This window comes from Siphateles boraxobius, unplaced genomic scaffold (assembly GCF_051911475.1).
Source record: "Siphateles boraxobius isolate OS27281-9 unplaced genomic scaffold, OSU_SipBor_1 9, whole genome shotgun sequence".
In the NCBI taxonomy this organism is placed as follows: Eukaryota; Metazoa; Chordata; class Actinopteri; order Cypriniformes; family Leuciscidae; genus Siphateles; species Siphateles boraxobius.
Genome location: NW_027509219.1, coordinates 3,489,822 through 3,511,943, shown reverse-complemented (window position 1 = coordinate 3,511,943; position 22,122 = coordinate 3,489,822). Strand labels below are relative to the sequence as shown.

General features: G+C 36.7%; 1 protein-coding gene across 15 annotated transcripts in view; it reads left to right on the top strand.

The window, feature by feature from the left end:
• The window catches only part of tp73 (tumor protein p73), a 65,028-nt gene extending 43,212 nt beyond the window's left edge, over positions 1–21,816 (top strand). For 6 of the 15 annotated variants that reach the window (XM_077223796.1, XM_077223800.1, XM_077223803.1 and 3 more), the window contains 9 exons: positions 677–792; positions 7,227–7,336; positions 7,576–7,718; positions 8,545–8,654; positions 8,753–8,877; positions 9,711–9,859; positions 10,805–10,937; positions 17,798–17,891; positions 19,496–21,816. In XM_077223796.1, coding sequence (XP_077079911.1) covers positions 677–792; positions 7,227–7,336; positions 7,576–7,718; positions 8,545–8,654; positions 8,753–8,877; positions 9,711–9,859; positions 10,805–10,937; positions 17,798–17,891; positions 19,496–19,810 — 1,295 coding nt within the window. In that variant the 3' untranslated portion in view covers positions 19,811–21,816. Of the gene's footprint in view, positions 1–676; positions 793–7,226; positions 7,337–7,575; positions 7,719–8,544; positions 8,655–8,752; positions 8,878–9,710; positions 9,860–10,804; positions 10,938–17,751; positions 17,892–19,495 lie in introns of all 15 variants that reach the window. The other 9 variants (XM_077223802.1, XM_077223805.1, XM_077223798.1 and 6 more) reach the window with 3 other exon arrangements.
• The last annotated feature ends 306 nt before the right edge of the window (positions 21,817–22,122 follow it).

The following is a 22,122-nucleotide window of genomic DNA, read 5'->3' as shown; positions in this document are numbered from 1 at the left end:
ATGCTTAAGAGTCTATGATTGGATCATTATTGCAGTGATTATTATGTTTCTAGCATGTTATATGTTTGGCAACAGACCTTGACCAAAAATGTATGCACCTCTTGATGGAAATAACATCACAACATTTATTTACATCAAGAGCTGCATCAATATTTGGTCAATATCTTGTATTGACAATGCAAGAGTCCAGCTCTCTGTAAAGTCTCCTCCAGCACATCCCAAAGACTTTCATTGAATTTAAGATCTGGACTCTTAAAGATCTGAACTCAGAGAAGATTTATGTGTGAAAATGATTATTCATGCTCCTCACAACCATTCTTTCACAATCTGAGCCTAATGAATCTTGACATTGTCATCCTGGAATATGATCATTATGTTTCTTCCTACATGGTTGTTTAAGAAATGAAAAGCTACACACTCCATCAGTTAGGGTTAGAAGAACTTAACCAAACATATAACATGCTAGAAACATAATAATCACTGCAATAATGATCCAATCATAGACCTTTAAGTATTTACCTATTTAAATCCAGTGACAGTGTATTATTCTTATTATTCACCTCAAAATAACCAAAGCTATCATAAATTTGAGAAAGATTGTCAAACTCAAACAGAAATATTCCTCTTGTCCTTCCTTCTCTAATTGAGAAGCTTTCTTTTCCTGTTCTCTGTCCAGGTCAGACAGCTCCTGCCAGTCACTTGATACGGGTGGAGGGCAATAATTTGAGTCAGTATGTGGATGACCCTGTGACAGGCCGACAGAGTGTGCTGGTTCCCTATGAGAATCCACAGGTTAGTTGAATAGTTGCAGATGCATGTCAGTTCTACAGTGTCTTGCACAATGTTCAACAACTCTCAAACCTCCTCAGAACACATTTGCAAACCGACAGCAACACCCTGGCAACCAGGGCCCTACCCCTCCGTTTTGCGCGTTCACGTATAGGGGTAGGATGTCCCGATTCTTGTTGTGATAGAGGGGTAGGGCGAAGGGGTAGGGCTACATAGCCCTCGAAACGGAGATTTTTCAGAGGCACACTCCGAACGGAGGGCTACGAGAAAGTTCCCAGAATACACCGCGAATCACCGACGAGATTGCTTTGCAAACGGTTAAACATTTAAATTTAGCCCCAGGTGACACCACCATGCACTTTATTTAATCTTATAATAATAATATAGTCATTTAAATTCAGAAATTGTATAATAAATTACCTTTCCGAAACAGAAAAGGCATACATTTCAAGGAAGGAACGTTAAAATCATCATGTTTCCTCAGAGGTAAGAGCAGCGGCGCTCATTGTCAGTCGTTCTCATGGAGAAATCCTGTAAAAACTAGTCGCTTCCGTAACGTCAGAGCGATCATGGGAGACTGATGACGTATCCGTTTCATGAAGGGTTGTTCCATTTCGTAGGGGAATATTTCAAACCCTTGGCCCTTGTAACTCTGTTTTAAGGGCCAAGGGGTACACTCGAAAACAAGGGGTAGGGGCAAGGGGTGAATTGGGATTGAGACTTACCCTTGTGAAAAGCAAGTAGCATGCTTTAAACTCTTTCCCCGCCAGCATTTTTGATCCTTTTCACAAAAATGTCATGGCTCCCAGAATATTTGTTGTTGAATATCGGAACATGCAAGGAAAGAACAGACCTTCTGCTTTTAAACAAAAACCCTGTTTTATTTTAGCTTCATGCATTCTTTTTTTTATTAACACTTGAATGTGGGTAAGTTTAATAAAAAATGCAACATCTTGAGCAAAAAGCTGACAAAATCACGTTTTTTTCAAACACTGCATCCAGATGGGTTTCAGAATGATGATCAAAACATACCTCGTCCTGGGTCGACATTTCATTCAGTAACATTAGGCAGTTTTGATTTATATGCTGTTTAATGTTGATGATCGCGTTATTTTACATATGCATCTGCTTACATATGACATCGCTTGTTTCTGCATCTCCTTCGCATGTGCTATGATCAGGAAATTCAGTACTCTTTCAGAAGATGCCATAGCGCACCCTAGCATATAACAGTAAAGACACGGAAACCTGGAAAAAATAAACTTAATTAGCCTATGTGCGTGTAGCACAAACAGCTATAAAGTGTGTTCTATGAGCACAATGTTATGTACAATTACAAATTTGAAAATACAACCAGGATATTGCAATTTGGAGAAATTTTGTTTATACTTCAGAGTTACTGAATCCTGCTGTGAGGCTAAAATAACTCCCATGGGATGGTGAGCGTATGTTTGATTATTATGTTTTACCCACTCAGATTAGGAAACTATGCCGCTCAGAGGTCCTCGCATCTTCTCCGGGTCTCACGTTCACAATCTCGCCAGTTTTTGGGTCACCAAACAGGTTTTTGACTAAAATCTCAGACGGTCGGATTCACCCTAACACAATCAAAGATACTTTTATTTTTAGTCCCCTTCAATTGCATACACTTGAACTCAATTCAATTAAGTACTTTAGAAGAGGTTTTGGCAGGGTTCTCAAGTCTCACGCATTGGCCGTGAGACACACGCAATTCAACCAGTTCACACGCTCAGAGGCGACACCGTGTATTTCTCATGCTGAAAAGGCAATGCCAACCAAGTTGTCCTGCAAGCTTTATATATAACGTTGTATATGAGGCGCAGGCACACAAAGTGAAGTTTCCTGTCGCCAGCACGTATCTCGGCCAGATTGCGTTTGTTACTAGGCAACATAGATGCGCGAACACACGGAAGTTGACGGAACATTCTCGGCCACCGTACGTTCGTTACTAGGTAACCAACAACACCGCGCGAGCACACGTCGTGATGGAGAAGGTAAAGTTGGAAGAAAGCTTGTCTAACATTTTTAGGCTAGAACATTTAATATATAGCCCATCGTATACATAATAATTGATGCAGTCAAAAACTCTACAACTACTTTGCAACCAGGCCAGAAGCTTTGGCTCAGTTTGGCTAGCTTACGTTATCTGAAACTAAGAAATGAAGATGTATTTCTTAATTTTATTTTAAATTATATATTATACTGTATAAATAGTCTTTCTAGTTACATTAAGGCTACATGTATTAAAGCAGAGTGCTCTCGGTAATATTTTATATCCTGTCAAAGCAATGGGTAAAATTGGGGGGCGGGGGTGGGGCTCTATTAGGCCTCCTGCCCAAACCGCATGTGATCTCACTCCAAGCTTTTGATAAAACTTGAGAACCCTGTTTTGGCCCTATTATAGGCATGAGTTGACATACTATACTTCCCTATAATAGTTTGGATTGGCCAAGCCCCTGATTTCTCACGTACACGTATCTAAAGTAACATTAAATTAAGACAGAGGTAGAATAGACGTACCCAAATTTAGGTTGGTCAAGCAGCGCGTTTGCTGGCCTAAACAGAAAACCCCGTCTCTACAAAACAAGTACACTTGAACTAGTGCCAAAGTAAAGTATAGCCGTCGCAAAGATGTGGGAGCATACGAATCCAATAATCTACCTGGGAAAAACAATCTTAGAGTCAGTCAGAATAATTCAAATGTATCAATTTATAAATGTGTGTTCTCTGAGTGGGTTTAGCTATGTGGTCTGTTAGCCACTCTCAGAGACATTAAATAGCAAGTCTGCTTTGTAGCAGAAATCCTATCGAGCTGAGGTATAATTCTGGCCAAACAAAACGTTTCCTTAACCTTTAAACTTGTTGCATCATATCATCCTGTTTTTCCAACTTTGCTTTTCATAAACAAATGCATCGACTTGCCTTTCCATTTATCAAATCACATGCTTTCCCATTGCTTACAAACTTAGAATTTTCATTCTGGTTTGCTCATTTACATCAAGTGTTGCTAGTTTGTTGCAACGAGGTCAATAAAACAATGGAGAAAGCATTTCGCTGATTTTTTAAAACTTTAGGCTCTAATTTACAGATCTTCATTGAGTACCAGAATATAATTTGGAAGATGTTATTACAATTTTAGGTTTCGTTTCTTGTTGTGTAGGCAAACCTGGGGATCTTTAAAATCCATAACAAGGGTTTTCATTCTTCTACATTTCTAAAAAGGCTAAAAGAATTGACTTACCACAACGGCGGAAGAAAGAGAAGATGTCCAAACCTTGTTGATTTTAAAATCCCAATACTTTGCTGGATAGTACGTTGCTCGCTTGTGTTGTGTTGATCACGTCGGGGTCACCACTTGTGAACTCGCGCTTGGTCGGCCCAAAGTCCGGCATCCAACCAGCACGAAAGGTCTCTACGTGTTACTGTCTTTTCTCGTGGCAAAGTATTTTTGATTAAATTCAATAAATTTTCTCATATGTATTAACTTGTTATTTCATCTGACTCCATAAATGAAAAAGGTTTTAATGATATCCGTGCATCATTAAATGTGAGCGAATGTTTGCCTATTCCTTTTAACTCTAATGCGAATAATGTCAAAGTCAGTTAGAATAATCAAATGTAACAATTCATTATGTCAGGTAAATGTATAGTTACAATTTCATAATCGGTTCAAATATAATCAATACAAAACCACAAATGCTCTGGAATAAACAGGAGAAATGTTAACCCGACATTTAAGAAATACATGAGGCTGAGATTCTTTTGCTGCATTCCATTATATAGCCAGAACTCATTTCAGATGTAAACATGCGCTGACAATGGTCATTTGCATTCTGAGGTAACACCTTTTGTCTGAGGTCACACCCTTTAGACAACCATTTGCCTGAAATTCACACCCTTTTGTGTGCAAGATATTTCTAAACTCGTAAGAACTTTATTACCTTTTGGTTTACTTCTTTGGGAATGAGACGTTTGTACCAGTCGCACTGAGACATTTCAAATGATACCAAACATGTATAAAACTGTATGATAATTGTTCACATTAAAACCATATATATTTTGGATGAATTTCAGATGATATCAGCATGAGGGAAAAGAAGTGGGGGAAGAATGGGGGGGTCAAGGTAAAAGATACCTTGACCAAGGTAAAACATACCATTAGAATGATTCTGGGGTGAGACTTGCGTCTTGAATAGTGCACAAGAGTGAGTTCAAATGTTAATTTCCTTTGTTATTTTAGAGAATAGCCCTCTCTTACAGTTCTTCCAGTTTTTCCAGTCATACATATGTTAATCACGGTTAATAAAACCTAACTGTTAAAAAAATTTGAGAACAAAATAATACTGCTGCATTATTAATATCATCTATGATTTTGAAAAAGAAATTGCCTATCTAATAAGAAATTTGACGATCTCAAATAACCCATAGTCAGTAATTTTGGGCATTGCATTTGAGCTGAAACTGAAGAGTGAATGAAAAATGGTCGGTAAACTGCGGTGCTTTGCTATAGCTTTGCTGTAGCTGGTTAATATACTCAACCAAACACATCCTATAGATTAATCTGATATAGACAACATATCTTACAGTGATCTTAAAGTAATCTTACAACTTACATTTGCACAAAAGCACACTAATGCGCATGTGAACTTGACCGCACTAGTCTGATGTATAACTCTCGTTGTGGATTCCCTTAACAGCACGCTGATACATGGCCAACTAAAGCACAGAGAATTTACAACATATTAATCTATTACAATCGTGTTCTCATTATAATGTTAAGATATGTGCTGCATATCTTGCACTTAACTGTATTTCATCATCACTCAGGCATCACTGCCTTTCAAATCCAGTTTCACTTTATTTCGCCGGTCTGAAGGCGTGCTGTCTAACGCTAACCAATCAGACATCAGTTACCACCCAAAATGCTGAAATAACCAATCAGAAAAATAGAAAAATCTATTTTTTAAAGTTAGGGTGATCATCGTTTTCATGATTGATCATTGCTGTCACGCCCGAGTACTCGAGTACTTGTGCCCATCCCTATTTTTGAACCATGTAACCTTGTTAACAGTGCTTTCAGATTTTCAGGTAGGTCTAACAGGTAGGATATATATACAGAACTCTTTAAGGTATTCACTGCATAAATTATAAATTAAATATAGATTAATCCTTAAAGCTACTCAGTCAAGAGATTTGAGTGATTTTCTCTGTCTTTTGTTCTTTGAATAACTTTAATCACAGACATCACAGCACGGGTTTATAGGCTGCTGTCACTTTAAGACCTGACGCACAAGACGTGGATCTGCTACACATTCTATTTTCTCACAACTCTTTACATACATTTAAGACTTAATTTAACTCATTTAACTGTGCTTGTAAGGATACTCGACAAAACAGCCATTTTGGCATAAATTTGTATGTTTTTGTTAATTCAAGCACTGTCTGAAGCTGCTTTCTGGTGCGCATGAATGTGTGTGTGTCACACAAACATAAGATTCACAAATGCGCATACCAATAATACCACACTCTTTTGTGTCTTATCACGTATTAAAGCAATAAGCTACAAGAAGCTGTGGTTTAACAGTTAATTTATAACAGCTAAGGAGTGTTGTTAGGCACAATAGGAAGCATATGTACATACTCATTAAAGTGTACTCTCTTTAAGTACACTTAAGTTGCCTTTTATTTGAGTAATATTATTTTATCTGCAAGTAAAGTTTTTAAAAAATATATAAACTTTGAAGTACACTACGAATGTAGTGTTCTTAATGCTTCAGGGAGAACATTTCTCATTATAAACTGTTTCTATGGTTTTCTATGTGCAAAAGCACACATACACAAACATTCATGCACATACTCTCATAACACAATCCATATTTTCACAAATTTACACATACTCATGTTTGATGGTTTGAAAATGAGTAAAACCATGCAATGATCACTCGGATCAGGACGCTTAACATGTTCTGACTGGCTCATAAATAGCCCAAGGATTATTCTCAGTAACAATACCTGTAGTTATTACTCTGTTGCTCCGTTTTGCGGCAAATTGGTGGCGCCACCTAGAGGCACATATTTCTTACGTTCTGTCAGTTCTGATGTTTGATTAATAAATGCATTTCTGGTTCTTTTTGATAGTTTCATTAAGGGATCAAAAACAAAAAGTATTTTAACTAAAACTGCATTTAAAAAAATGCATGTAAAATAAAAAAGGGACATCTTGAACATTATTGACCGATGACTCAGATGAATCACTATATCAGTTTTTTGAACTGGTTCATTTCGGTGTTTCTGAGTGAACCTAAATGAAATTATTAAAGTGATTTTGACTTTCCAATGCCGTACGATTTGCTGTATTTGCAATATAATGCAATGCTAGAAACTGAACATGTTTCTCTTTGTTTCTCTTTCTCAAGGTGGGCACTGAGTTCACAACCATTCTGTATAATTTCATGTGCAACAGCAGTTGTGTCGGTGGAATGAACCGCAGGCCTATCCTCATCATCATCACGCTGGAGACACGAGAGTGAGTGAACTCCTCTACTGTTTTCTTCAGCACTGAAAACTATTTGCTTGTTACATGCTGAAAAATGTGATTCTTCACTTATTATGCTTCAGACAAACAGAATTCAACAAAATGTACTTAGAAATGAGCACTGAAATGTATTCATTTAACTGTGAACTGCATGACAACAGCATGCAAATTATTACCATGACTAGGAAAACTGAAAAGTTAAAGCTGAACTCTACCATCTTTTCCCACAGTGGACAGGTTCTCGGTAGGCGTTCGTTTGAGGGCCGGATTTGTGCGTGTCCGGGTCGTGACCGTAAAGCAGATGAGGATCATTTCAGGGAGCAACAGGCGCTAAATGATAGCGTGGCCAAAAATGGAAATGCCAATAAACGAAGTAAGCCATGAATGCATTTCTTTCTTCATATAATATTTAAAATAAGTTTCTAATCTTTTAAATGTTATCATAGTGTGTTCACACTTGGCAGGTTTGGTTCGATTAAAACAAACCCTGGTGTGATTGCTCTGTTAGTGCGGTTCGTTTGAATAAGTGTGAACGCTGCCATCTGAACCCTGGTGCGCACCAAACAAGCGCACTGAAACCCCTGAAAAGAAAAGAAAAGTCTCGGCCCTTTTCGAAAAGAACTCTGGCGTGATTCGACTGAAATATAAACGCAACACGGACCAAAGACATGTAACGAACCCAAAACAGGACGTGATGTCACAAGATTCACATCTTGTGACATCACATCCTGTTTTGGGTTCGTTGACAGAATGCTCAAGAATGGATCAGAATGGATGGATTTAGGAATGAATTTAGGAGAGAATGCTCAAGCATACCTGATTTTTCTCGTCATAGGAGCTACGTTGCCCATTACAGTTCGGTACAGGCATCAGAAACACAATCTCCTCGCAGCAGATCTTCGTTTGTGTGCGATGGAGGTATTCCTGTTGCTGGTTTGACTCCTTTACAGTTTTCAGCTGGTAAAAATACCATCATACAGTATGTACGCACAAGATGTCCGTAGCAAAATATACGTCATGAAAGCCGGTTTTTTTTTTGGCATCTTTAGGTGTGTTGTTAAAAATTGACACTGTGAATACTACATGAACTAAGACTAAATTTATTATTTTCTTTTTTGGTCTGGACCAAAAGAACAAAGAGAACCAAAGTGTGAGTGTGAACACACCCTTAGTTATTTTATCTCTGGTTAAAACTGGAGATTCTGTTTATGAATTTACAGATTTCAAGCAGACTCCAGCCAATATTACAGGCCCTTCCATCAACATCAAGAAGAGGCGGCATGGAGAAGAAGAGATGTATTACATACCAGTGAGTGTGGAAGCATGCAAAACATACCCCCCCCCCCCAAACCCCCACCCCCCATCAAATCTCTTAAGTTATTGTAATATTTTTGGATTGATTTGAAGGTGCGTGGTCGGGAGAATTTTGACATCCTGATGAAGATAAAGGACAGTCTGGAACTTGTGGAGTTTGTACCACAGCAGTTAGTGGACTCATACAGACAACAACAACAGCAGCTCCTACAGAGACAGTGAGTGTTTATATATGCAGCATATGCTCCCGTTTAAAAGTTCAGAGTCAAGTGACAGACAATCAGCGTTTCAAACAAATACCGTTGAAGAAACGTTCCTGGAAGAATCCTGAAAAAAAAAAAGATCAGTTTTCACAAAAATATGAAGCAGTAGAAAAGTTTTCAACTTTGATAATAGTTAGAAATGTTTCTTGAGCAGCAAATCAGTATATAAGAATGATTTCTGAAGGATCATGTGACACTGAAAACTAATGATGCTGACAATTCAGCTTTGCCAACACAGGAATAAATTGGATTTTAAAATATATTCAAATCTTACCGCCCCCAAACGTTGAACAGTACTGTACATATACTTATACAACTCTCCTCTTTTTTATTTGATTTTTTTTGCACAAAAAAAGCATTTTTGCTACTGTAACTTTAAAACACAGTATATAGAGTTAAATTTTTTGGACCATTCTTTTGACTTAGCCATATTTCTAACATGTAGTCCAGGGGTGCCCAATCCTGCTCCTGCTCCCAACCCTAATCAAACACACCTGAAGCAACCAATTAACGTCTTTAGGATCATTTGAACATCAAAGGCAGGTGTGTTTGATTAGGGTTATTAATATTATTATTTTATATATAATTTTTTTATTATAATATTATTTTATAATATTATATATTTATTTATAGTGATATTATTAATATTAAAGTATGTTTACATATCAGTAGAAAAGCATTTTCAGCTGTCCATGATATGGCCTCTTTCAGCTCATTCTTCAGCATCTAGTATTGTAGTGTTCCACAGAGGGCCGTATATAATTGTGTTCCTCTCATGTGATTCACAGGAGTCATGTTACCTCTCCTTCTCCATATGGCACACTCAATAACATGAATAAGATGCACGGGTCCATCAGCAAGCTTCCCTCAGTGAATCAGCTGGTTACACAACAGACTCAGCAGAGCGCAGGACCCTCTGCATCCATGTCACATATGGGTAAGCTCCTCCACAACATTTAGTATAAATATAGTTTTTCTTTTATTTCATGTCATATACTCTTTTCAAATACCAGTTCATCTCTAACCAACTCTTTAAAAGAAGTTATTGATTTTGTCTATATATTTTATTTTATTTAGTCTAAATTATTATAGTTGAAACTCTTATTAAATGCAATTGGTTTAATTTTTTTTTTTTACCCACTCAGGCAGGACTTACAAGTTCATCTTTATATGAAATTTCATAATTTTGTTGTCTTTAAAATGTGGTTATAGTATACTGCCAAATGTACTGACAAGCATTTATTTTAAACTGAAATACACTTTAATGTCATTTCTATTAAAACTTGTACTTCATGTGTTTAAATATATTTGTAATTGCACATTTGTGAGAATGTAGTTGCAATTTAGTACAATTGAAATATATTAACTTTAAATGTAATCTCAAATAACACTAGTTAAAATTATAATCAAGTACTTTACATGTGCTTTAGTATGTTTCAACACATCAAAATAAGTGTACTTTAAAACACGGCAAAAGATTACTGAAACATACATTTAAAATGTACATTAAAGTAACGCTTTTAATTTGAAACTATTACAAAGTGCACTTTTCAAAAGTGTCTCACTCTTTAAGTAGACTTAAGTGACGTTTTATTTAAGTAATATATTATCTGATAGTAGTTTTTAAGATTTGAAGTACATTACAATTGCACATTCAATACAATCAAGCATACTTCTTTTTTACAAGGGTCTTTGATTTGATTTGCTTTCATTCAATGAAAGCGAGACTATTGTTCTAGCAATGACATTTGCATTCATGAAAAGCTACCAGACATTTGGCCAATAGCAAAGTGTTATTTGATCTCTAAATGATGCTCATTTGATGTTTGGTGAGTGTTCATTTAGGTTTTGACGATTGGCTCTTGTGGATTTGTTCATGCAGGAACAAACATGCTGGGTGGACACCACATGCAGTCTAACGGAGACGTGAATGGAGCTCACCCGTCACAGTCTATAGTGTCCACCTCTCACTGTACCCCTCCCCCACCTTACAACCCCGACCCCAGCCTCGTCAGGTACTTCACCCTGCAGTAGCACCAACCGTACACACAGACTACAAATGATGTTCAGCTTCTTTCATATGGATTCTTACAGCAGTGCGACTGAAATTAGCCTCATATGTCTCATCAAGAGTGGCTTCAGGTTGTCTTATTCTGTATCAGATTCAGTTTTAGATGACCAGTGTCCTTCACAGTTCAGCTTCAATCCTTATTAAACACACCTGAATCAGCTAATCAAGGTTTTCGGGATACTAGAAACTGGTGTTTTGGAGCTGCATGAAGCTAAACTCTGCAGGACAGTGGCCCTCCAGGAGTGAACTTTCACACATGTGCACTAGGGCTTTTTTAAACCTAGTCACTTCATGCGTTTTTTCTTATCGGATAGACATCTGATCGTCAAAAGACCAGGTGTAAATGCCCTACGAGACTAAATGATCCGACCAGTGCTGATGCCGCTCTTTCTCCTATTGCGGTCCCATTGGAACTATTGATAAATAAAATGCAGCGTTTATCTGTTTCATTCGTTGACGTGAACTCCGTTAAATTTGCATATAGCACGGGAATTGAAGATCGTATTTATATCCGTTTTGCGGAGACACATTTATGTGGCCATGTGTAAATGGAACCGTTTTAACAAATCAGATATCTATTCGATCAGTAAAATGCATGAAGTGAACAGGTGTAAAAAGGCAAAAGATAAAGAGCAACCTTAAATCATTCATAATACCCCTTTAGATGCATCTCCATTTCACCACGACTTCATCGTCTCTTTACATAGTTACAGTTGTGGAATTACAGTATACTGATCTTTTTTTTTGTTTTGCTAATGCACAAAAGAGGATTTTGATTGTAATGAAATCTGCTTTTTTAAAGAGGTTCCTATTTCAAACTTGTACATAAGAGTAATATCTTTTTTAAATATTTCTCTGCTGGTCAGAGAAACATTTTGACTTTAAATCACACCTTTTTCATTAATATGCATATTCAAATTTCCAACACTTTATGTTTTTACATTTTACATCATTATACATGCGGCCGATCACATGCAGTTATTTATCACATTGGGCTGGTTTGGGGGTGGTGAGGTGCCTAAATGGCCTGTGCAGTTTTCATCAGGTGAATCTCACAAAAACATGTCTGGTATACCCCAAAAACAAAAGGGAAAAAATACATTTGCTTGATTTGTTTTAAATGGATAGTTCACCCAGAAATGAAGAAATTGTTATCAGTTACTCACCCTCATGTTGTTCCAAGTCCATAAGATTTTCATTCATCTTCGGAACACAAATGAAGATCTTTTTAATGAAATCTGAGATATTTCTGTCCCTCCGTTGATAGTACACGCAACTACCACATTGATGTTCATTAAGAGATCATAAAACTAATCCATATGAATTGAGCGGATTAGCTAAAATTTTCTAAAGAGACACAATCACTTTTTTCTTGATGTGCGAGATACATTGCTAATCCTTGAATTGGTTCTTGCAGAAGCTCAAACGTGCTGCGTAACACAAGAATGAACCTCACTGGTTCTTGCAGAAGCTCCAACATGCTGCGTAACACGAGAATGAAACTCATTGGTTCTTGCAGAAGCTCAAATGTGGTGCGTAACACGAGAATGAACCTCATTGGTTCTTGCAGAAGCTAAAACGTGCTGCGTAACACGAGAATGAACCTCATTGGTTCTTACGGAAACTCAAATGTGCTGCGTAACACGAGAATGAACCTCATTGGTTCTTGCAGAAGCTCAAATGTGCTGCGTAACACGAGAATGAACCTCATTGGTTCTTGCAGAAGCTCAAATGTGCTGCGTAACAGGAGAATGAACCTCATTGGTTCTTACGGAAACTGAAATGTGCTGCGTAACACGAGAATGAACCTCATTGGTTCTTACGGAAACTCAAATGTGCTGCGTAACACGAGAATGAACCTCATTGGTTCTTGCAGAAGCTCAAACGTGCTGCGTAACACGAGAATCAACCTCATTGGTTCTTGTCGAAACTCAAACGTGTTGCGTAACACGAGAATGAACCTCATTGGTTCTTGCAGAAGCTCAAATGTGCTGCGTAACACGAGAATGAACCTCATTGGTTCTTGTGGAAACTCAGACGTGTTGCGTAACACGAGAATGAACCTCATTGGTTCTTGCAGAAGCTCAAACGTGCTGCGTAACACGAGAATCAACCTCATTGGTTCTTGTCGAAACTCAAACGTGTTGCGTAACACGAGAATGAACCTCATTGGTTCTTGCAGAAGCTCAAATGTGTTGCGTAACACGAGAATGAACCTCATTGGTTCTTGTGGAAACTCAAACGTGTTGCGTAACACGAGAATGAACCTCATTGGTTCTTGCAGAAGCTCAAACGTGCTGCGTAACACGTGAATTAACCTCATTGGTTCTTGTGGAAACTCAAACGTGTTGCGTAACACGAGAATGAACCTCATTTGTTCCTGAAGAAGCTCAAATGTGCTGCGTAACACGAAAATGAACCTCATTGGTTCTTGTGGAAACTCAAACGTGCTGCGTAACACGAGAATGAACCTCATTGGTTCTTGCAGAAGCTCAAACGTGCTGCGTAACACGAGAATGAACCTCATTGGTTCTTGTGGAAACTCAAACGTGCTGCGTAACACGAGAATGAACCTCATTGGTTCTTGCAGAAGCTCAAATGTGCTGCGTAACACGAGAATGAACCTCATTGGTTCTTGTGGAAACTCAAACGTGCTGCGTAACATGAGAATTAACCTCATTGGTTCTTGCAGAAGCTCAAATGTGCTGCGTAACACGATCATGAACCTCATTGGTTCTTGTGGAAACTCAAACGTGCTGCTTAACACGAGAATGAACCTCATTGATTCTTGCAGAAGCTCAAATGTGCTGCGTAACACGAGAATGAACCTCATTGGTTCTTGCAGAAGCTCAAATGTGCTGCGTAACACGATCATGAACCTCATTGGTTCTTGCAGAAGCTCAAATGTGCTGCGTAACATGAGAATTAACCTCATTGATTCTTGCAGAAACTCAAATGTGCTGCGTAACACGAGAATGAACCTAATTGGTTCTTGCAGAAGCTCAAACGTGCTGCGTAACACGAGAATGAACCTCATTGGTTCTTGCAGAAGCTCAAAGATGTTGCGTAACACGAGAATTAACCTCATTGGTTGTTGCAGAAGCTCAAACGTGTTGCGTAACACGAGAATTAACCTCATTGATTCTTGCAGAAACTCAAACGTGTTGCGTAACACGAGAATTAACCTCATTGGTTGTTGCAGAAGCTCAAACGTGTTGCGTAACGCGAGAATTAACCTCATTGGTTCTTGCAGAAGCTCAAACGTGCTGCGTAACACGAGAATGAACCTCATTGGTTCTTGTGGAAACTCAAACGTGTTGCGTAACATGAGAATGAACCTCATTGGTTCTTACAGAAGCTCAAACGTGCTGCGTAACACGAGAATGAACCTCATTGATTCTTGTAGAAACTCAAATGTGTTGCGTAACACGAGAATGAACCTCATTGGTTGTTGCAGAAGCTCAAACGTGTTGCGTAACACGAGAATGAACCTCATTGGTTCTTGCAGAAGCTCAAACGTGCTGCGTAACACGAGAATTAACTTCATTGATTCTTGTAGAAACTCAAATGTGCTGCGTAACACGAGAATGAACCTCATTGGTTGTTGCAGAAGCTCAAACGTGCTGCATAACACAAGAATTAACCTCATTGATTCTTGCAGAAACTCAAATGTGCTGCGTAACACGAGAATGAACCTCATTGGTTGTTGCAGAAGCTCAAACGTGCTGCGTAACACGAGAATGAACCTCATTGGTTGTTGCAGAAGCTCAAACGTGCTGCATAACACGAGAATTAACCTCATTGATTCTTGCAGAAACTCAAATGTGCTGCGTAACACGAGAATGAACCTCATTGGTTCTTGCAGAAGCTCAAACGTGATGCGCAACACGATCATGAACCTCATTGGTTCTTGCAGAAGCTCAAACTTGCTGCGTAACACGAGATTGAACCTCATTGGTTCTTTTGGAAACTCAAACGTGTTGCGTAACTTGAGAATGAACCTCATTGGTTCTTGCAGAAGCTCAAATGTGCTGCGTAACACGACAATGAACCTCGACACGACATTGGTTCTTGCACGTCAAGAAAGAATGCTTGAGCTTCCGTTTACCCATGGCCGTAGCCAGCTATCAGTCTCTGAGGTCTGGATCTCAATATTTTTCCGAGGTGTAGGTTATATAATAAATGTTGTGACATAATTGCCTAATTTAGTATTATCACCACTTTAATGGTACAAGGATATTGCACAGCACCAAGATCTTCTCATCTTAGCTGCTTCAGTGGACTAACATCGCTCGTCAAGGTCAAAATATTTGAGATGACCAATCAAATCAAAGTAGGCGGGCTTTATGTTCACAGAAACTGCTGAGCGCGAATTCCAGCGCAACTCGACGCTTCAGTAAAGAGTCATTAAATGCGAGATAAGATGAAAGTAGCTAAACTAATCATTTCATATTTGACAGCGGTTTTAGGATAAAGATGTTTAACGACTGACAAAAATAATCAGGCAAACTAATAAACTTTTTTCTAATGTTGCCATTTTGAATTGAAAACAGGCCTATGTAATTTGCGTGAGTCATATAATGTAATAATTAGTAACTGTCAATGTGAGGGAATAAGAAACTCAGAATCTCTCCTGGGACAGAAATCTCTCAGATTTCATTAAAATATCTTAATTCATGTTTCGAAGAAGAATGACAGTCTTGAACGTCATGAGTATGACAGAATTTAAATTTTTGGATGAAGCACTTTAAATGGTTTCTGCATCTTGCATTTGATGATAATTAAGCACAATTTCCTCCATAAATACTAATCTCTGTCACAGATCTAAATTTCATTTTTGTAATTCTTATACATTTTTCATTAAATTCTCCCTACAGTATAAGCATTCATTAGAAACAACACAACAAATACTACAATTGTATTTAAACTCTTTTTATTACAGTTTTATGAGAAATTAGGAAAATATTATAATGTTATAATAATTTATTATAATTAATGTTATTTAAAAAATATATTACACATTTTAATTATAACTAGGCCTGAAAAAAAATCCTCGATTGCAATTGATGCAAGTTGATTGTTTATATTATGTATTTTAACAGTGTTGTTCTATAAAACCAATGATTACTTGATTAATCGTCAAAATAATCGACCGACTACTTGATTATCAAAATAATCGTTAGTGACAGCCCTAATTGTAATACAATAGTTGTCAAAAATTGTCACAATCTAAAAAATCGTAATAATTCTAAAAATTGTTTCTTTAAGCAAACTATAATTTCTTTTTTTCTTTGGATTAAAATATAATACCATGTATGATATTTTCCAGACAGGTTTTTTGAGATTCACTTTCACCCAGTTATGTGTTTTAGTCCATTGCCACCAACAACTTGTTTACATTATTTACAAAGTTAATAGCATTGTCATTTGTGCTACTTTGCCAACCATAAGTCTTATATATTGTCACCTAGAGTGATATTTATTTAAAACTAAATGAGTCATTTTCCATGCACAATGCATTGTTTTACTAACTCCATTGTCAAAAATGTAATTTATTATATATCAATGTTCCATCTCCATTTAATTATCAATGTGTCAGGGTGAAAATTAAGGGCTGCATCTATAATCATGGCAAAGCAACCACATGTGTTCGAAACTATGTTTTGTTTAAAATGACTAAAACTTCTTTATTAAATCAGATATTGTGATCATTAAGCTATTTCAAAACACTTTACATTCAGATGTTGAATTTGCTACACATATTTTACTCACTAGTAGTTTTGTTTGTCTTATTTGCTCTACCTTAAAAATATCTCTGTCGGCTTTAAATTTGCTACATTTCCTGTTTTGATTGTATCAAGCAAATCTTTTTTTTTTGGTGAAATATTTATAATAAAAAAATCAATACAATGAAAAACTTGTTATGCATCATTAATGTAATTGCATGTTTTGATTCTTTTATAAAATGAAATCCTATGCAAATTCTGAAAAATAATTTGCGTGCAGCATTTCATTTAACTACCATTCAAAAGTTTGGGGTCAGTAAAACTTTTTTTTTTTTTAAAGAAATTAATACTTTTATTCAACAAAGATGCATTCAATTAAGAGTGACAGTTAAAACTTTTACATTCCTAAAAATATATATATATTTCAAGTAAATGATCCTTCTTTTGTATTTTGTATTCATCAAAATGTATCACACGTTCCCCAGAAATATTAAGCACCAAAAGGGTTTTTAACATTGATAATATAAAGAATGATTTGAATTAAGAATGATTTCTGATGGATCGTGTGACTGAAGACTAAGTAATGATGCTAAAAATTCAGCTTTGATCACAGAAATAAATTACTTATAAAAACATTGAAAAAGAAAACAGTTATTTTAAATAATTATAATAATATTTCACAATATTACTGTTTGTACTGTATTTATATAACAAATAATGCAGCCTTGGTGAGCATATGAGACTTCTTTAAAAAAAAAAACATTTATACATTTTACCAAACATTTGAATGGTAGCATATATTACATTCACTTCTAGCTGAACATTTCAAAATATTTAAGTGGTGTTTGTATAATCAAAGTTTTAATCATAATTATGATTACAATACAAATGCTTTATTTTAATTAAGTATTTTGTTGCCTAAATACACTCACATTATTATTTAATCAGTACTTGATAATAATCCCTTTGCAGATGCAAATGCCGTGGTGCTTTGCTTGTTATGTTCTCCATGGGTGAATATGTAATTCACAGGACGCAGCCGCTTGGTCTTAGTGGGGTTCCTTTTGTCTCTGAACAGTTTCTTAACCAGCCTGGGCTGCCAAAACTGTATCGACTACTTCACGTCCCAGGGACTCCAGAGTGTGTACCACCTTCAGACTCTTTCTATGGAGGTAAACCAACAGTTCGGTCAATATGGTCTTTTCATTCTTGAATCATTTTTGGTTTATCCTTGTAGAGTGCATTGGTGTCCAGCCAATTTTGGCCACTGTGATTTTGCCAAGTTAGACATGTTCCTGGGTTAACATGTTTTGTTGATCCTGGAACAACATTCCTGTCTGAAAATGTAATCCTAAACCTAACCCTACCCATAACTTGTCCCTAAAATGAATCAGAGCGAAATGATAGGTGAATAACACTGAAGTTATTCGAAGCATCTAACCCTGGTTGTAAGCCTGAACTTAACATAAACTGTAAACTTGTCTCTCAGATCTGATTGGTTGATTGGAATGTTTCTCCAGCATCAACAAAGATATTGATCCAGGAACATGTTGCACTTGGTGAAATCAGATCTGAAATACTTGATTCTGATTGGTCAGGACTCAGCAGCATTTTGTGGACCAATATTTTTGTATAACAACACAAAAATTAGTGGGATACATAGATGTGTCATGTAATAGAATGCAACAGTGCCCGCCCACTTTTTCAGCGTAGTTGGGTAAGAACTACAATCCATGAAGCTTTATTAACAGAATAATTGAATTAAACACGATTGAGAAATATTTAAGTATTTTGAGAGCGTAGAGAATCTTGATTACGTCATTTGCAGTGCTTCATTAAAGTGGGCGGAGTAAAGAGCTCTTTTGGTGCGTTTGATTATGCGACTCTGATTGGTGGAATTGTCTGTAGAGCATCATGGGTAATGTAGTGTTTCACCACAGTTTCCGCTGTTAAATGATTATCTTAAAAATATGTTAAAATAATGAAGGCTTCAACAGAACCAAATACTTTCAATTAACTCTTTCCCAGCCATTGACACAAATTTCCGGCTTTCTGTGATTTCACCGTTCACTGGGTAGGGGGCGCTGTTAGGCACCTTCTGAAAGAGTACTGAATCTCCTGATAAAAACACAGGTGAAGAAGAAGCAGAAACAAGGATAGCATATGTAAGCAGATGCATATGTTAAATAACGCGATCATCAACATTAAACAGCATATAAATCAAAACTGCCTAATGTTAGTGAATGACATGTCGACCCAGGACGAACTACAGGACTGTGATGCTTTGAGGGTATTAATGGACTCGATCTACTCCATCTATGTTTTGATCATCGTTTTGAATTCGATCTGGATGTAGTCTTTGACAAAACCAAGATTTTCTCAGATTTTTGCTCAAAATGTTGCTTTTTTTATGATACTTACCCACATACCATACTTTTTTTGTTTAAAAGAGGGTCTGTTTGATCTTTTGATAAATTGTATCTTCAGATATTCATACATATTCTGGGGGCCATTAAATTTTTTTGAAATTAGCAGTGACTGGCGACTTTTTTCAAAAATGCTGTCGGATAAAGAGTTAACAACCTCGTAGCTCACTGCAGGTTTGTCTTTAAGTTATCATTTAAAAGGTTAAAAGAGTTTTTACTTACGGAACCCGACTCTTACACTCTATAAGGTATGATTCACAAAGGCCTGCTTTTTTCTACCGTGAACGTTCATAGCAGGATGTTTACTGTAAGCGCAATCTACTTACTACCTGTGATCTTGTGTTCCTCAGGATCTTGGGGCCCTGAAGATCCCTGAGCAGTTCCGGCTGGCGATCTGGAGGGGCCTGCAGGACATGAAGCAGGGCCACGACTACATCCGCTCCAGCAGTAACATGGCCACGATGGCCATCGGCCCCGGAGGAGAACTGCAGCGCCAGCGCGTCATGGAGGCCGTGCACTTCCGAGTGCGTCACACCATCACCATCCCGAACCGCAGCGGGGCCACGGGGGGAGACGAGTGGGCCGACTTCGGCTTCGACATGCCCGACTGCAGGATACACAAGCACTCCATCAAGGAGGAGTTCGCGGAAAGTGACCTTCGCTGAGAACTGTTTTCCATCTCTATATTGTTCGTACTGGGTTCTTAAAACTGCAATGGACGGTTTATATTTTCCATATAGTCGCACTTCCATGTTTGACAACTAATGATTTGACGAGTAGAAATTCCCTTTTTATGAGCTCCGGGGTTCAAGCGAATCATTTTTATTAGATGGCCTTATGCTAATATTACATCACACACACAAAAAAAGTTAACTAAAATGAATGACATTATTAGGACGTAGTTATGAATGGTTAGAAGCAGTGTATGATTTCAAAACATTGCCTTATTTATTTTTTTGGCTTGTTGTAAATTATAATTGTGCAATCATGTATGATAAAGGGAAAAAAATAGTGTGAAGTAAAGCCCGTAGATAAAGTGGATACTTTGACCCACTAAATCATACTTTATATTCACTTATTTTGACAAAGCTATATATATGTATGGCTAGGTCAAAACGCATTCTTTATTTGATTTATTGTCTCATTACAATGTCATATCATAACTATAATTTGTATGTTATCACAAGTTTCACAATGACAGTAATGAAGACCACACCATAAAAGTGCAGGTACATTTATAGGTAACAGAATTATTATTATTTTTTAACAGGACATCTTTTACTGCTTTTGAAGTGGTATTTTTTATGCATTTGTTAAGTATTATGTTGTTGTAAGGGAGACACTGTATCACCACAAGCATTTTTTTCAATGCCTTTACAATCAGACTTTTAAAGTTCACCTGTTTTGTGGTATTAGCCTTGCAGGACAAGGTTTTATTTATCATGCTGTACTGTTATAATGTCTATTTTTCTTTTATTAGATGCCTTATGGTATCGTTATATTTGTCTCTAATTTTAGGATGTTTAATAGTAAAATTATGGCTCAGCCAAGGTACTAAGGTGAATCTTACAAAAACAATTCCCGGTCACATTTCATCCCAGAATTAAAAGAAAAAAATATATATCATAAATTATAATTTTGCATAGACATTAGGGCTATTATAATTTTGACATTGTACCATTATTTAAAAAAATTCTCATCATAGTAATGCATTTTTAAATCAACATAAAGCACAACAAATACTACAATGATGTAGAAATGCATAAAAATTAATATTTTGTGCATTACCCCAATAAGAATTTTGGTGCTACAAATTGTAATGGCCTTAAAATTCTAAATTTGGTCTTTAATCAAAATATAATTATATTTTATTTGTATTTTGCAGCTGAAATATGACCTGAACATCATTTTGTGATTCACCTGTCTCAAGACAAAATAACTAAATCTTGTACTCTTTAAGACCCAGACTTTACTTTAATATCTCTAAAACTAGTACTAAGAAGACAAAGTCTGAAGTACTTTTGTTCAGCTGGCCACACAATTATCATGATATGATTCCATCAAAAATCACTGCTCCTAATTTAGAAAAGTGTTTCAGACAGAGCCTTCATCAGAGGAGGACATCCAGGAACATTGTCCTGTGTGGAAAATAAGGAATGTATTTCTATTTCTTACTCCTATACAGTCTGTGTATAAAACTGAACTAAGAGCTGTCTTGAACATTAATAATTTGGTGGATTGTATGTAGTTAAAGGTACATCTGTAACCTTTATTCAACAAGCAAATGCATTTGTAAATAACTAGTGTTAACCATATTATTCATGTGATGGTAACAGCACAAAATCTTAAATTGGATTTGCCACTAAAGGGTCCCAAGAGGTTCATTGAGGACAAAATTAGGTTTTTAAATTGGCCATGATGGTGAAATGCTATCATATAGATCCAAGCACTTTATGGCTTTAGGATATTGTAAACAATGTTATATTTACAGTAAATATCAGTCAGTATTATGTCACGCTGTGTCATTTTGACAACTACAGATTTTAGAAATGTTTTTAAGAGTTATCTTGTGTTTTCATTAAAGAGCTGTTATGCTGTTTCTTTTTTATATCGCCATGTTTGAATTATATAAAGTGATTGCTTTTTCAAATAAATACTAAAGTGTGCAAAACTGAGGATGTTTCAATTATGCAAGGTCAGTATTGGTTGAGGATCACCCACCAATGCATTGGTCTCTGCTGGACTTTAGTCATTCCAGACATTACATTTCATATTGGCCATCTATGAGACGACAGTGGAGAGCATCTGAAAGAGATCTTGACTTTTGCCAATTATCTGAGAGAAAAATGTGCTCTTTTCGGCCTTTGGTTCATTTATCACCATGCATGTAAAACTGGTTGGTTATGCCCAGTAAACAATCATGGAATGCCTACACATTTTAGTGGGTTAAAAGTACATTCCAGACATCTTTATTCAT